Source organism: Astatotilapia calliptera, chromosome 1 (genome assembly GCF_900246225.1).
Source record: "Astatotilapia calliptera chromosome 1, fAstCal1.2, whole genome shotgun sequence".
Lineage (NCBI taxonomy): Eukaryota > Metazoa > Chordata > Actinopteri > Cichliformes > Cichlidae > Astatotilapia > Astatotilapia calliptera.
In genome coordinates this window covers 27,767,689-27,785,904 of record NC_039302.1, presented here as the reverse complement: position 1 = coordinate 27,785,904, position 18,216 = coordinate 27,767,689, and the positions used below count along the sequence as shown (strand labels likewise).

The 18,216-nt window shown below is 38.8% G+C and overlaps 1 protein-coding gene across 1 annotated transcript in view; it reads left to right on the top strand.

Annotated features, from left to right (window-relative positions):
* Positions 1-18,216, top strand: part of igdcc4 (immunoglobulin superfamily, DCC subclass, member 4) — a 56,910-nt gene that overhangs the window by 20,758 nt on the left and 17,936 nt on the right. The window contains exons 2-5 of the mRNA XM_026172734.1: positions 4,526-4,840; positions 10,083-10,224; positions 11,519-11,652; positions 18,046-18,180. Of these exons, the coding sequence (XP_026028519.1) occupies positions 4,526-4,840; positions 10,083-10,224; positions 11,519-11,652; positions 18,046-18,180 (726 nt within the window). The remainder of the gene's footprint in view (positions 1-4,525; positions 4,841-10,082; positions 10,225-11,518; positions 11,653-18,045; positions 18,181-18,216) is intronic.

Genomic DNA, 18,216 nt, shown 5'->3' with positions numbered 1-18,216 from the left:
AAAATCAGAAAATCTGTTTACATTAAGCCTGATCACATCTTACAAGTAAAAGAATGAATAAATTAATGTTACAATGCATATTTATTTATTTATTTAATAATCATGTAATTATAATTTTCCTGACAGTTATTGTTTATTGGCTTAACACCAAAGCAAAGACCTGTACATAGAGCTTAGGGTTTGTTACTATTCCATAAAGACAAGTGTAATATAACAGGTGTTTGGATATGGACAGCATTATACACGCAGCATTATTTTGTTCATTTTCATTCCAGTCTCTTTGTTGGTATCTCTGAGTTCCTGAACAGCCTTGGGTATTGTGTAGCTTGAATTTAGAAGCTGTGGAAACCTGAGCTGCGGCCTCAGGGTCATTGGGTGTCCAGTCTCTGTTGACAGTGAGCTGGGCTGAGTGAAATATTCGGAGTGTTGGGTCACTCTCCTCCCCCTGTTGCTTTCATGCTTTCTCCTTCTGTTCTTCCAAACATTTTGTGAATAGGTGATCCATTAACAGAAATGGGCCAATGGGATAAATACTGTGGACTGCCCTTCTAACGTCTCCATTTCCTCTGCCTTTTATTTCTTTTCTCTCACTGAATGATAGTCTTTGTCAGTGTGTCTCTCGTTTCTCTTCTTTCTTCTTTGTGCATCTGATTCTTAACAGGATTACAAATCAGCCTTTAGCCTAGCAATTTCTCTGTTTATCATAGTGACACTTTATGTCACATTATCCAAATTACAGTATCTTGCTGTTGCAATTAAAAAGGCATACAAAATTCAGGCGTGGTGTCAAAAGGGCAGTGTATCATTTATGGCCAATAGTTTGCATCACTATTTCTTTTCACCGTGTTTGTCTCATTTATCTGTCTCAGTTTCATTCCCTCTCAAACTGTTGTCCTCTCTCCATTTAGCTATGAACATCTTGGCTTGTTGCCATCACAATCCATTCACTACAGCTCAGCGAGACTGCACAGCCGCTACTATATCCCAGAGTGCACCCTGTTCTTTCCAACAGCTCCCACTTGTACAGTAAAATGGCAGAATGGCCACTTCACAGATCCCCCCCCCCCCCCCCCCCCCCCTCCTCACTACATTGTGTCCTCATGAGACACACACAGTTACTGAGTTACTGAGCAGAAGCGCATACATGTGTGAGTGTGTTGTGGGGCAAATACATGTTAGTTTGTCTGTGTTTATGACACATGGGCACATATCTAGGACATGATGAGGTTTCTAGTGCAACTGTGTTGTTTTATTCCCATATGAAATATCATGCATAACTGTTTACTGTGCCTACTTCTTTAAAGGATAGTAGGTCATGCTAATTCTTTGTTATGCAATTGCTACAGCTACCTTTTGAGATTAGGCAGCTATTGAAATAATTTTATGATACAAAATGTTTTAAAATGTTAAAGATAGTTAAACATTTTTAAAATGAATTTCCTTTCTTTCTTGCATATTCCTCATCATACCTCAAATCCATTTTTTAGGGACCAGTGGGATAATATCTGAACATCTATATCTGAAACATCCTCACCTTGCACCAAGTGAAACCATTGGCGGTGAGCTGGGAAATGGTTGCTAACATTTTAATGACTTAATGAGACCTAATTAGTTGAAATGGGATAGGGAAAGCAAGGGGCCACGGAGGTGATCTGTGACTGTGCATGCTGACTTGCACACATGTGAGTGCACGACACACAACAATATGTTGATCTTTTTGAGTTGTTTGCATGTGGTTCCTGCATGTGTTTTGGGTGCATGGTTGTGCATGCATGTTAATGTCGTCTCAATGGCAGATGTGTGTGTATCAGAGTGCTGTGCAACAACCTTTCTCAGCATTACCCAGCCTCTTCATCAGGAAGTGTCTGTGGGGGGTCAGGCCTCATTTAATCAAAGAAAAATTCCATCTCCCATTAACTTAATTAATCCAACAGCAGAGAAAGACAAGCTGAAAGAAACCTGACTGTGTGTGAGTGAGGGAGAGAGAGTCTTTTAAGATGAATTCACAAAGCGTGGTAATAAGATCTGCAGAGAAGATGTTTAAATTATATGAAATTACATCAAGACATACATTAAGTCATGTGTCTGGATAAAAATGTAAACATAAATATTTATTTATAGCATTCATTTATATATTCATTTGCTAGTTTGAAACCACTTACATAGACAGAGCTTAGAAAAAATGCTTGTGTGAATAGGTGTGAATCAGTGAACGCGGCAAGTTGAGCAAAATGCTTTGAGTGCTGAGATAGAGTAGGAAAGCACTATATAAGAACCAGTTCATTTACCATTTGCCATTCAAAAGAGAATGACTCAAATAAAAGTAGCCATCGTACTGTAATGATCACAGTATATGTATTTATGTTTGTATGGTCCCCACCTTCTGATAGAGAAGTGGATCAGTCTTGATCCAACTTTGCATTAACATTGCCTAAGGCACTGTGTTCACAGTGCACACATTTGTTGATGTTTAGAGTGCGCATGCTACTTTTGTTTTATTTATGCATTTTTGGGAATGTTGTGTACTTTAACAGTCAGGCAATTTTTTTTTTACTCTTCCCAAGTGACTGAGTGTCTGCTGATTATCGATCAAGTTACTGAAATAACCATAAAAACCACTATAAAAATGCTTACAGTCTAGAAAGTTTAGAAAATAGACATGCAGACAACACTCTTCCAATGATAAAAAGACTAAGTGAGGACGGGTGAGCACCATCATGTCATGGAGACACTTCATCAAGCAACCCATTGGATATTAAATTATTTATAGCCATGATTCAAAATTGATGTTTCGATATTTATTTATTTATTCTTCATTTTATATATTGATATTGTTCAAAATATGACATCTCGCAAATTTGTCATATTTGTCAGTTACTGACTCTTAAGTCTTTATTTTTTTTAAATGGAAAAATGTTTAATTTGCCAACATTTTACCTAACACCCAGACAAAGACCTGTATGCACTTGTGGCGTTTGGTCCCTTTGTCTCTGAGCTGTATATACATCTTCCTTCATGGGGTTATGTGATATTGACTGTAGGGATGGAACAATGGCTTGACATGAAAAATGTAATTACATGCAGCAATAAAATCGTTAAACTTAAAATGTCTGTCACATTTTTAATGATCAACAACTACTGCTGCCCTAGTAAACTAGTATGCAACAGTCAACTTAGTGACCTAGCCATCACAATCTAGTCCTTATCGAAATCTCTCAGATCCTTCTGCTTGTCCATTTTTCCTGCTTCCAACTCATTGACTTCCAATACAGCCTGACAGGTGCTCCTGTAGTAAGATGATGAATGCTGTTTAATTTTATTAGGCTTTTTTGTGGTTGGTTTGTGAATATGTATGTTCTCTTTTCTTTTCAATTATTAAAAACAAGCAATTAAAAAAAAAGAACAAAACATGTTTAAATGTGACCATTTTGGATACTTATACTACTATGGAAGTTTCACTTGCTCCACTAAATGCTGTGCAGTATTGCTCTACTGAAGACATAAATGTCATCTTGCTACTTCTTCACGGAAGCAATGTGTTTCAGCATTATTGACCCTTGCATTTTTTGGTTTTCTCTGTATGTTTCTAATGCACTCCGTCTACCTCATAAATGATAATTATGTGCTATAATTTCTTGCAAAAGCTGATATTCCTTGAATCTTCCATCTCCAGATCTCTTGACCTTCGTCTCTTTAATTCTTTTTCTCCTTAGATAGCTTTTCTGTTTTTTGTTTTTTTTTTGTCTTGATCTTGTTATTTATACAAGTATTTCAAAGGACAGGTTTTTGTGCCTACCCTCTCCCCTCCTTTCTCTATAATGATGGGGTGTGTTGGGTGAGTGGATGGTGCTGGAGGTGGTGGGGTGAGGCAATAAAGAAAGGCCATAAAGTAAACCATGCTGATGCACAATGGAGGGGGAAAAATGTTCTATGAGAATATTTATTTACTTTCACCGTTATCTGAAGCTTTTCTCTGATAAGTATGTAGTGTTTCACGTTAAATCATTGTTTCATGACAATTTGTTTTGCATGGAAAATTTATCATCATTTAACATTCCTTTGACTACAGTTTATACAGCATTCAGCTGCTCACTCTGACCTCTCACTCCAGGACTTCCCCTCTCTCACTGACTTTAATGTCCTGCTGCTGACATACAAATCCCTTCATGCCCTATGCACCCATTTCATTTGCAGAGTTTCTCCCCCTCCTCCTCTGGGCTTCTCTCTGTCCCCAAAACACCCTACTTCTGGTATGCACTACCCTACTCCATCTGTGCTGCCAGTGCTATCAACTCTTTTGAAGTTATGGTGAGGGACTACGCTATAAAACGACTTTGCCTTTTTAGAAAGTAAAACTAATCAGATCAGTGAGTATAGTTAATGTTGTTCATAGCATAGCTGTGATGATGTTCACAGAGCAATAAAAATACAAGAATGCCATTTATTTATTAGAATAAAAACACATTGAGGTTTACTAAAAGTACAGAGCAAAGTTAACAACCTTGTCTTCCTTTGTTCTGCATAGAAAAGCTGGTTTCCGTGGAGCTGAGCTGCGGCGCTGGACCCAGCCATGTAGTGTTGGAACCAGGTTTGCCCCTCTTGCTGGACTGCAATCTGGGGGCCAGTGATACACCCTTCAATGTCTCCTGGCTAAAGGATGGACAGCCACTACTTCCAGAGGGGAATGACTACCTTCAGTATTTGGTCAATGGATCCGTTCTCCTGATGCCAACGTCTAGGGATGGCCAGTCTCCCCATGGTGTGGCGGGGGCTTACAGCTGTGTGACTGGCAGCAGTCTTGGAGCGCTGATGAGCCGGACTGTGAATGTGCTCCTAGCAAGTAGGTATCCCTGGTTACTTTTAAGGGCTATGGTCAAGTTAGTTAAGATAGTTAAGTTTGCTGAAGACTCAGAATTTTCATTTGGTACATTGTGAGAGAATTGTGATCTCTGTGTCTGTACATTTTGTAGAAAGTTTGTTAATAGTTTACTTTTTCTTACCAGTAAGACTATTTTGATTAAAAAATATATTAGCCATAGTGTCTGTCACATCCTAGATATTCTAAAGACTGAAATCAGAGACAAGCAAAGATGCAGAAGTCGAGTTTCTTCTTAGACTGATTTAATGACACACTGCAGCGTGCTAAAAAAAGACTCTTGTGAAATTTTGCTCATTTATGCCAAGATTTACTTCCTACCTGAGTATTAATTAGTGAATTGTAGTGACATCTGTTTCCAGTCTTTATTCTAAACCAACATGACCTATTGTAGCTTCAAAATCATCCTAATTATGTGACAGCACAGTCTCACAAAGGCATGCACATGTCTGACCACTTCTGACTATACCTGAGAAATGGTGAAATGATTACACAAGTGTTGTTGTTTGTCTGCGAGTGTTTGAATGGTCAACATGTTTAATGCTGCAGTATATTCAATAAAACAAAATAAGAATATTGGTATCCTTTATGCATCTGCTTGCTGTAGAATACATGGATACACATGTATATTGAAGAATAGCAACTGAATTTTTCTGTTTTATCAAGGGAATTTCTTTTGCATGGATGGGCATTGACTTGCTTCTCTTCGGCCTCAGATAGGAAGTAACAAGTGTCTTGGGATGAGGTATACTCTGCAACAGAGTAAATGAGGGGGAAAGGATGGAAATAAAAAAAGGAAGAAGAGAAATATGGGGGTATGAAAAATGAGAGTACAGGCTGTAGTTTTTAATCGCCCCTCCAAAGAGGCCTCTTTCTCTCACTCTCCTAAGTGGTAGTCTTTATTTAGCCATTAGCTTTGTATAAAATGAGACAGTATCCTCTGTGGATGCCCCTTCTTTTGTCAGCTGTCACATGCCTATTTATAAGGATCTCTTGTTTGACAGACAATGAGGACTAAAGGGAAGGGAGGGGGTATGTTGGATGAATGGTGGGAAGGCAGACAAGGCTGAAGAGAGTTTGTGATGATGGTGAAAGGAAAGGCTTCTGAGACCATTAAGAATGACCTTCAGTTTGCACGCATGTGTGTATAGGTGTGTGGTGTCTTTATTAAATTACTTGCGAGAGGCTATGAGATAGATGTGACCACTGGGAAGGAGGATGAAGCCGAAATGCCTCAGCACTAACATTGAGTGGATATTCTTAGATCTTACAGTACGGGCCTACATTGGTAGGAATGACACTGAAAAACTGACTGTAGCTGAGACTGCATCTGTGAAAAAACATTAAGAAAACCAGCTGCTTCGGCGTTCCTGCCGAAATATATGATGTGTGTTGTTAAGGCAGACACAGTAAAAGAGATTTCCTTCTCTGTACATACAAATCAATGTCACATACAAATCAGCCTCTAATTCTGTCTTCTTTAAATGACAGAGGCAGCATACTGAGTGCAAATCACATTTTTCAAATCCATTCACAGGTAAATTATGATGATGGTTAAAAAAGCTGCTTTTTGTCTTAATTTGAGCAATTAACCTTTCTTATTATGAGACTTCTGCGGGGAATGTCAATATTTTCTAACTCTAGCTTCTGCAACCCATTTCAAAAAACAGTTGATGTCTTAACAAGGAAAAAAAACACACACAATTTTATGTCTTGTTGCAGGCTTCAGTTGTGGATAATGTCTATGAATGTTTTTCGTATTTAGTATTTTTTCTGCCTGTAATTGCATGATTTTAAAAGGTGTCTTATCATAAGTCGACTCGGTATTAATGCAGACACCCCATGCCAATATGAGCAGTGAAAGAGAATGTGGAGAATAGCTTTTCAAAGCTCGATAAGAAATACTAGTTCAAAGACATCTAGCATTACAACAAGAACTCTACATTGAAAGGCTTCTACTTAATGAAAGTCATTGCAGAAATACTGTAAAGGGCTTCCTTTTGTCACTACTAGTGCAGTACCTGCTTTCAAAGGCATGTTAGAATCAGCAAAAGTAGATAACACCGTCATTTGAGTTTTCTTTGGAGCAAATAATGCTATCTAAACTTCAAAAGCGTCAAAGAGAAGTCTGACATCATCTCATCTCTGAGATCACATGTCAGGTGACCTATCTATGGCCATTTCATAGATGATGTTGCAGAACAGGAAAGCCCCAAACGACTTCAAACACAACACAGCACTTACTATTGTCCCTCAATGCACCCACCAAGTCTGAAGTGGATCAGATGGACAGCTGTTGCAACGGACAAAGAATACTCACACGTACAAATACACAGACTTCTTCATTTATCAGAGAGGTTGAAGGACATTTCTGCCTATTTGTTAAAACAGACAGAAATGCACATGTTTTACAGCAGCTATTGCAAATATCTGTTGAAGCAGGAAGGGTGGCATGCTTGTTGAGTTGTGGTAATCAGATTTAAAGTTGGGAAGCACACAGGTCACAGGTTGAATTATCTGGTTTCACAAGGGGAGGAGGAAAATACTGCAATCTGATAGCTCTGGGGCCAAAGGGTAGGGCAGGGATAGAGGGATGGACAAAGACAGAGTTGGGGTAAAATCACCAGCAGCAGTGACAAAAAAAAAAAGCCAAGTACTGAGATGAGATAAATGAGAGTGAGAGAGCAAAGAAATGTGAGATTTTTTTTCTCTATTTTTACCACGCACATTGAGGGGTTAAAGTTTACATAGAGCAATGCCCAAGGATTTGCCTGAAAATGTTACTTATATAGAAAGACTTTGTTGCTAGGAAACAATTGGTCATATTTCGACCCTATGATTTGGTATACCACCTTTAGCTGGGAACGTTACAATGAAAAATTTCCCAGTGTGTCAGGACAAGTCCTTTCAGTGTTAACTCCGCAGCATCTGACTCTGTGATCTGTATGTAACTGGATGGATCTGCCTTGGAATTTCATCACAGGTGTCAGGACACTCATGGAGCTCTGGGGAAAAAAGGCTAATATGAATATACTCTGACACAATGGACGTAGAAGCCCAGCAAGTCGCCATTGTTCGATCCCAGCATGAGTAAAGTGTCGTCTCTAAACACTCGTCTCCCCCCCCCCCCCTTGCATTAATGTAGAATGGCTAATGCACATTCGCTTATCAGCTGTTGTTCACCGCTCTGCAGAAACCCTCCTGTGCACACATACACTTGTGAACATGGCTGCATACAGTGCTTCAGAAATGTAATCATAAGCTGTCCGTGTGCAGGCATTAGAGAACAAGTAGCAGGGCACACCGGCACTTAAATTTACAAATGTACACACACCCACGCACGCTCATTGAGCGTGTCATCCTATCAGGCTGTCTGGCAGTGTTACAGGTTGTGTGTGTTTACATGAGAGAATCATGCTGTAATGGCTGGAAGTGGCAGAGGTTAATCATCAACGGCTCTTCCATGACTTGCTACGCAACAGTCAGTGTGAGATTTTCTGAAATGAATCAAATCCATTTTGCTACTATGACCAAGCATCTCTGTCAGCCTGTGTGTACTCATTGAGAAACTTTGTTCCCTCAGCACAGTGGGAAAACACAGATGGACAGTTTGTTGACATGACTAACAGTTGGAGTGATAGGGCCTAGGGTGATTTTGGATAGCCTGTCCAGTGTCTCCTCCTCAGCTTACAGTGGTTTGGAGAAAATCTTGTACAAAAAATCAGGATGGTGTGAGTTTACAAATCTTGAGCCTACCATGTGATTGGCTGCAGCTATGGCTATGGTTTAAGCTTAGTGATTTTGGTCATTTCTCTACATTTAGTTAGCAGACTTATGTTAACTTATGTTTCTCAACTGATACTGGAAAGGTTACAATGCTAAAATCCATCTAGTCTACTAAATAGTTTAATTTGGGTTTGTACGAAGACCTTTGTTATTCCTAGATAATTTAATGAATCTACTCAACACAACAATAGACCTGTCATGTCGAAATTTTGGGGTTTGAATTTAATTTCTTAATATTTATTAGATGGCCTGGCATTTGCCTTTCATGTGATAAGTAGCAGAAATTCTATTTTTAAATACACAGTGGAGGGGATAAATGTAGGACGTCTATCTTCAGAATATTTCAGAAAACTTTATTAATAGCTGCTGTTTCACACATTCACACATTTATGTTTGTGACACTTTTGGGTGATGTTTACATGTTTTGAGGCTGTGCAAATCCAGTTTGGCAATTAGTTCCACAAGGAGAAAGTGTTTTATGTAAACCAGAAAGACTGGCTGATTAGATGCCTCTTCTTATTTAACATTCAAAGAAACACATATGATATTATTATGATATTACAGTAAATTTTTACAGCCTATTATGTGGTTAATGTAATTACACACTGGATTTTCTAGCCATTTTATGTTTTGGGCATTTTTATTGTCCCTTGTGCTTATTTCTTTGTTTCTTACTTTTCTCCTCTTAGAGTTGCCTTCCCCGACTTCTTTCTCTGCACTTTCCTTTGATCCACCCCCACTCCCCTACTTCTCAGTCAGGGCTACAAACTAAGAGGCTGGGACAGCCAGTCTGTTTTGTTCTCTCTTCCAACAGCCTGTTGGGGTCAGAGGTTAGAGGCCCTCAGACGGTACTCACTGCTGCCCCCTGGTGCTCAGCTTTACATTCAGAGGGAAGCATTCCCGTGTCTGTGATTGTATAAAGACTGAAAACTGGCGTCCTGCCAAGAGTCGACCTGGACAGACAAATAGAGCCAAGCCTGATTAAGTCCCTAAATTTCTCCTAATCAGGACATTCAAGGGCATTTAAACGGCCTCAACAAGTCTTTAATCAAATTACAAAAATTAAAACAGCACCACTGAAAGCCCTACAATGGGTGTAATACAAACACTGGAAGTCTTAAATACAGACTGCAGAAGTGACATTCACGTACAATTCACATTCACTGGGTTGTCTGAACAAAGCTGTAAGTAGAATAAATGATGAGGTTAGTACTGTTTGTATTAAGTTACGACTTGAGCTATCAAGTGTGAGCTATCGAGTGTGTAGATCCCTTGCACTGGTTTTGCAGCCATGGATAAGTGCACTAGGTATGCTGAAGATATGCTGGAGAAATTGTGGACCATGGCCAGATGTAATACCAGGTGTGGGCAGACGCTTTGATCAATAACCCTCTGAACTATATCATTACTGTACCTGCAGGTCTGTCGAAGTTCCGTCTGGAGCCATCTCCACAAAAAGTGCCCACAGGAGGGGCTGCCCGCTTTGAATGCCAAATTGAAGGAATACCAACCCCTGTTATTACCTGGGAAAAAGATGAAGTAGCGATTCCTGAGGGAACAAGGTAACTATGGAGTTCTGCTTTGGCTTTTTATTGTATGTTAAATATTCCCAATGATCTGCATTTTGTATATGATTTCATATTGATTTACTCACTATAACTGTGTACAAGAGTGTTTGGATGTTGCCCTCCATTTGAATTCTTTGAGTTTGGATGTTGCTGCTAGTTACTAAAGACATGTCAGTCTTTTGTTCAAAACAAGAATGCGAATTTTGTTTGTCCCTGAATGTAGCTGCTTCAGTTTTTAATGGAAATGCAGAATGGTATGGTAATCATAAAGGAACAGCCACATCATGATAGCCACATCCTTGAACAGTCTCTCTCCCAGTTTTCTCACACATATATTCCCATTTAATGGATCACTTAACAATATCGACATTTCTCCTGACCCTGGAATTTGTTTCCAGCCTTATTACGTCAGGCAAAGTGTTAATGGCTGCTGTAGCCTTGCTTGACCCACAACCAGCTTGCTCCTCATAAGGTCTTATTGGTGGGACATGGCTCTTCCACCTCAGGCTCTAATAATGTCGTTAAACTAAAATCAACCAAAAAATGGTTCAAGCATCACTAGCTTTTCTCTTTCATAATATGTGTGTTTAATGTTATTTATCTATCCAAATTTTCTCATTATAAATGATGCTTTCTCTTATTACCGCTTTCTTTTTGGATCCTTTGTTTTCTGGTACCTCTTATTATTCTCCTTGTCTCCTCTTCTTATCTCCTTTACACTCGCCTGCTCTTTTATCCTTCATGAACAGACTACCGCTGGTCACATTATGGTCAGATTAATAGCCTATGATAACAGCTATAAGAGGTGGTGTGATGGCTTTATATTGCCTGGGTTCCACTGGTCTGGTTTGCCTGTCTGAAGTAATGACCTCTGTAGGGGAGGGAGAGGCAATGATATAAAATATGGGAAGTATTAACAGTGCAGAGAGATTCTGTATGCAAAACACATGTTACACATATTACAGTGTAGCCATTAAAACAGCCTTCATTTGGGGTATTTTGTGATACTATGAAAAGCTTACATCCCAAAGTTCTAGAATTGCAGTTATTTTGTGTTGTCTGACTCATCTCTAAAGTGGTTGTACACAAAGGTACTTTCTCCTGAACAAAGATGGTGTCTTATGGGGACTCAGGAGCAGCAACCTACAAAGCTGATCACCTGAATGCTTCATCCTATGGGGCACTAAGCCATTTATACTGTATAACCTTATCTTTCATTCTCTCTGCTATTCCTTCTAAATCTTTCTTTCTCTGTCATCTCTGTCTCTATTTTTATTGTGTGCAACAGATTCATTTCCCTTCCTAATGGGGTGCTCCAGATTCTGGAGGTGACCAAGGATGATGAGGGTGTCTACCGCTGTGTTGCATCCAATTCTGCCGGGAAGGACATCAGTCATGAAGCCAGACTCTCTGTCACCACAGGTAAGGCCTGTTGCAGTCCTTTATAGTGTTTGGATTGACAGGCAGGTACCACTGAGAACTCCTATCTTTCCATTCTTATGAGTTTTGGCTTAAAATTCATTGGATATATTTACAGCTAACAAAATGACACTTGAGAAGTTTTCATGTCATGTGAGTTTATAGCTGTAGTGAGTTTTAAAGCACATTTTGAATTATTATATTAATTATAATTATTTTTTTACATTTCTTTTTTCTGCCCAAAAGTCAATTTGATGTATTTAAAGTCTTCAGCTTACGCTTGTGTGAAATGGATATGCATATTGGGACATGATTGGCTTCTGACATGACAGGCTCAGAAATCATAATGGTACATCATGCTGATGTCTCAAGGTGATCACAGAGAAACTTGTCACCTTCAGCAGATGAATTAGCAAACAGCCTTCTAGTTTCAAACTGCACCAACATCAATCTGTAGAGTGAAGGTCACACATCCGAGTGATGCACTTTCTATGGCAGCAGCTTTACACTGTAATGGAATGCATTACAAGAAAGTACAGTGCATCTGTTGGTGTTGAAAATACATTTCTAAATGATATTTTTACTCTGATTATTTCAGGACTGTGGTCACTTTAAATCTAGGAACAGCTGATACTATACATATACAGTAAACCAACTAATGTCAGTGAATAGAGACTGCACATCATATAGCTCTGTGCATTAATTTTTTACACGATGTTTCCAACCTATTTTCGAACCATGATCTACTTTTAAAATTACCAATCTGCCAAGATATGTCAATCCAATCAGAGAGCCCTAACCAATACTGATTGCCTACCAACATGTTTAACATGCACACAGTAAATTTGAAAGCAGCACAGATACAGTTAAGTCTATAATATGTTTGACAAGAACAGCTTCACTTGAGTCATAATCATTATTTGATTGCAGAGAGTCCTCCATTTTCAGAGGCTCAAAATTAATGCGGACAAGCAATTTCATGGCCAGGTGTAGCCTGTTACTTTGTTATTTCATGAGAAATGAAGCAGTAATTCTAATATGAGGTCCAGAGAGATGTGCAAGTGAGGAACGCTATTGTAAAAACAAACAAAATCAACCTATCAGAAAGATTCTAAAAACTTTAGAGAGGCCGAATCAATGATCTGGAGGAATGCAAAGCCCAGTTCTGGTCTTTCAGACAAGAACTCAGTTTCACAATGAGTTGATATGAAACTGGATTCACAACAAGGTGCAAACTACTGATTACACTCAAGCACATAATGGCCAGATTAGACTTTGCCATAAAAAAACATCTTAAAGAGTCAAAACTATGGTTGGACAGAAAAAAAATAACCTGTGCCAGAATGATGGGAAAGGAAAAGTATGCAGAAGGAAAGGAGCAGCCAATGATCCGAAGCATACCGCAGGATCTGCCAAATATGTGGTAGGTAATGCTATAGCATGGGGATGCATGGCTGCCAGTGGAATTGGGTCATTAGTGTTTATTAATGATGTGACTGCTGAAGGAAGAAGTAGGATGAATTCTGAGGTGCACAGGGCTATACTCTCTGCTCAGATTAAGCCAAACTGATAGAACAGTGCTTCACAATGGATAATGACCCAAAGCATAATGCCAAAGCAACTCAGGGGTTTCTCCGTCATTAAATATGAGACTTAATGCAGAAAGACCCACAAATAAGCAGTAACTGAAGGTGGCTCCAGTAAAGGCCAAGCAGACCATCTCAAGTGAAGAAACACAGTATTTGGTGATGTTCATGTGTCGTAATCTTCAGGTGGTCGTTGACTGGAAAAGCTTTTAAAAAAAATCTTTTCGGTTTACAACGAAGCTATTTTGAGCCTCTGAAAATGGATAATTGCATAAAATTGTATAAAATGGCTGTAGTTCTGAAATAATTGAGGTCATTTTTTGAGTGAAGTGGTCAGTGCGCCCCAGGGTGGCTGTGGCTACAATGTAGCTTGCCATCACCAGTGTGTGAATGGGTGGATGACTGGTTGTGCTTTGGGGTCCTTAGGGACAAGTAAAGCGCTATTCAAATACAGGCCATTTACCATTAATGTTTTCTTAAATGCTTGTTCTCTAAGTTCTCTAAATGGAATGTAAATATATTTCTCTGTCTTACTTGAATCCCCGGTACTGAGAGGAGGCAACTACTCACTTGTAGTCTGGATAGGTGCTCTTCCATCATTGTGAAACTGCATGAGTTGATGATCTTCTTGGAAGATACAGCATATTTACACAAATGTGTTGATCAAAACCAATTTCAAATTCAAGGCACATCTTCTAAGGTTGGAATACTTTTTCTCTTGAAGTAGATTCTAGAACTTTCCATTAATACCAGCTGACCCGAGTGTTATTTTGCAGTGTGAGAATCTCATTCTCAGCAGAATTACCCAGTTAGAAGGGTGATACTGCTTTGCAGGTAATGCAACATCAGAACCTGCACCACTCTGAAAAGGCAAATAACTGTTTTCAAACCAACTAGGCTGGGTGCATAGTCAGTAAATTACTTCTTAGATTCAGGTAAAATGTTCTGAACTTGACTCTTCATATTATGTATTTTGTCCTGATATTAAAGCTACACAGGCAACAGCACTGCAGCCCACTTGAAATCAATTGTAGCTTGCTTTCAGATTTGTTTACTGAGCTGATCATGCTGATTACATATTTATCCTCACCCTGCCACTCTAACTTGAACTCACTGAGTAGGGCAATAAGATCTTGCAGGAACGCTATATTCGAAAGCAACTAGTATCTGCCTAGAAGTGCATATTACGCATGTGTTGAAAGATTAAGAATTCTTGGATTTAAGGCAAGAGCTCAGTTCTTGGCTAAATCATTGCCAAAAACTGACCTCTGCTCATCCATCTGACATGTACAGTAGTAGCTCCGTATGCCTCTTTCAACTTAACTCCAAGTGACGTTCAAAACAACCCTGTCGCTCCAACACAGCGTCTGGTATAATTCTGTTGAATTATACAACTCTAATCAAGGAAGTCTGGGGAAAAAAAACACTGTGATGTTTGTTGAAAAGAACATTACTGCACTGGCACAGTCTAATCAAAAAGCATGTTTAAATGTGAAGATAAATGCTGTTTTATTATTCTTGGGACTGTTTTATAATTCTTGTTTTTTGTTTTTTTGTTTTTTTGACTTTATCTTCATTATTTTCAGTAACTAATCTTCAGTGGGTCAAAACAAAATGGTTGTTCTGAACTGATGTCTAAGACTAAGCTTTTGTGTATAATGTCAAGCACTTTAAGCTTATGTTGCGTATGAAATTGCATGCATTTGCCTTGCCTGACCTTCACAATACATTTTTTCCAGTATATACAGTAAAAAGAAGCTTTCATGCTGTGATCGTTTGCAGACTATAATATACTTCTATATGGCTCCTGGCATTGGTCTTGGTCTCCCAAGTGTCTGGCACTATGTTTTGTTCATAATGTCAGTCGCTGATCAAGGCTCATTCTCCCTATCTGATAAAACATATTGGAAGTTATTGAATAATTACAACAAAGTTTAAACTTAAATCACTGCTAATCTGTTGGGAAGTTTGTATGCTCCACAGCAAAAACTGTCAGAAGGCTACCCCATAATGTTGATTCTGTTCATCTGGAGGTAACGTTTTTAGTCCTTGAAAGATTTTTTCATTCATCCAAGTGACTTCTTCTGTCTCATCTGACTGCAGGCTTCCCCAACCTTTAAATTATTACATTTGCATAATGACTGAAACTAGCACCACTGAAGGTCAGGCACGGCACCATTGACTAAAACGTAGTCAGTGGTGCTAGTTTTGGTCAAATGTACTGTTAATAAGGTAACAGAAACTTGCAGACAGCTTAAAAGTGAGTCAAGAAGTCACTGTGATGAGTGATGAAACATTTCACCAACTGAAGATGATATGTCCAGATGAACAGAATCAATTTTCTCTCCTTACTGAGTAGGTAGGGATCATTTTGAAAATTTGCTGTAGAAATGAATGAATGCTCACATTTAAAATGACATAGATGCATAGATACTTTACTCCTGTGGCCTTCTGTCGCAGGAGGGGACTACTTAAGTCCTTATTGCAATTCATTACATGAAACAGATGTCAGGTCTAATGCCATCACTTAATTTGTTTTCACATCTATGAATAGAACAGTTCAACACCCATAATGGAGTTTTTACAGCTTGATATTGAGGTCATCACTTCATATACTTAATTCACATAGAGGATAGAGGACATTTAGCTGCTTTAAACCAACAATTTCTAGTTTCCTCTATTTTCTTTACAGTCTTTATTTTATTATTTTTTTTACCGCACCCACACAGGCCCTATATGAAGGTACACCATCCAGTGCAGTCCTTACAAAAGCAATATGACCCACTTAAGCTTTAAGCATAACCAAGGCATAACCTTGTAGTCCTGATTATTAATTTATAATGTGTTTGCAGAATGGCAGGCATCTGTTCTGAACATTACCATTATGAGCAGCTGATGAGTGAGTGAGTGAGTGAGTGAGTGAGTGAGTGAGTGGAAAGGCCAACTCACATCAGATGTACCTTAGCAAAAACATTGAAGCAATTTGTGTCTCTTCAACCCATAGACAATACACTTTGAATAATAACGTAAAGGTCTGTTAAGGTGAAGATGGGTATATCTTAGGTCTGTGAGTTTAACCATCCTATTGCCTGACCCATTTACTGTGTGTTCTCCTTTTTCTTTGGATAGTAAGTCTCTTTATCGTTTACAAACCCAATTCCTAACAAGTTTGGGTGTTGTATAAAATGTAAATAAAAGAACAGAATGCAATGATTTACAAATTTTATAAAGCCATATTTTATTCACATAATAATGTAGAAAACACATTAAATGCTTAAACTGAGAGTATGTACCATTTAAGAAAAAAAATATATATATATATAATTTTTTTTTCTTTTTTTTTTTCAATCTCATTTTGAATTTAAAGAGAGCAACACATGTCAAAAAAGTTGGGAGAGGGTCATCTTTATCATTGTGTAGCATCTCCTCTTCTTTTAACCACAGCCCATAAACATCTGGTAACTGAGGAGACCAGTTACTGGACTTCTGGGAGAGGAATGTGGTTTATTATTGTCTGATTATGTTGCTATAAAAACCACACCTTTCAGCACAGATGGTGCCTTTCTACATGTGCAAACTTCCAGTTCCTTTGGCAGTGATGCACCATCATGCCAGCAGACATGCAGGCTTCTGAACAGAGCATTGATAAGATGCTGGATTGTCACTCTCCTCTAGTTTAGAACATGTGGGTGTGAGGCCATAACAGAACCATGTCTGTTTTTAATGGAATGCCCCCTCAGGGCCCGAAGATCATGGGCAACCAGTATTCCTTTTTTGCCTCGTCCTAGATATTTCATCAGATTCTTTTTATGATGATATTATATGCTGTAAATAATAAGGCATGAGTCTTAAGAATTTTACCCTGAGAACCATAATTCTGAAATTGTTCCATAATTCATAGAAAGATTTTCGCAGATTGCTGAATGTCTGCCATCTTTAGTTCTGGGAGAATTTTCCTCTCCCAAGATGTTCTTTTTATACCCAATTGCATTACCGATCTGTTGCAAAGCAAATGAGCTATTCAAATATATTTCATAAAGTAAGAAACTGCCTCTGTTTTATCATTCAATATGTTTTTATGTGCTTTTGGGAATTAAATGCGGGTTTATGAGATTTGCGCCCAACCTTTTCAGAAATTGGTTTGTAGAAGCATCACTTATGTTCTCCCCTCAGTCAAGCATTCTGTGTAGGCTTGATTTCTGGTGTATGTCCAAAATCTGTTAGTGAAGGTTCACATTGCTCCATGTAAATAATAACATTCCAGTGTCCATCCTACCAAATGCTTAATGTCAAACACTTTCTGGTCATGTCTACATCCACCATTTTAATGAGTCTGGAGGACTCAAATGTTTCAATGCAAGCCTCTAAAGGTTGATTCTGTTCATCTGGACGTAGCATTTTCAGTGGGAGAAACATCCAGATGAACAGAATCAACCTTTGGAGATTTACTTACCTGGATGATTGAGAATGCATCAAGACGTTTCAATGCAAGCTGTATGAATTTCTCTGAATACAGCTTCAAACCTCTCTGCAGTTTAGCCTGAAGGCAGGGTAGGATTTAAATGAAATACAGAACACAATTTTTCTAAATACTTGATAATGATTTTATTTGTATATATGCAAATCTGACTGATGCAAAACTGCTGTGACAGCTACTTGGTTTAAAAAGTGTGTATTTGAATTGCTAACAGAGCTGTAAATCTTGGCAGCAACCCTGAAGAGCGAGATCAGGATCAATGGGTTCACCACTGTCTAATGTGATATTTACTGGTCCAGACTGCCAAAGCTTACATTTCTTTCGCTGACATAGGCTCGACCGAAGCCCTGAACAGAGTTGTGATTGTGGCACCACCTCAGAATGCTTCAGTTGTGCTTGGACATCCTGCCGTGATGGAGTGTATGGCTCAAGGCCAGCCGAAACCACTGGTGTCCTGGAGCAGACAAGGTAATACTGGCAAATTATCTTACACTTTTCTCTCTG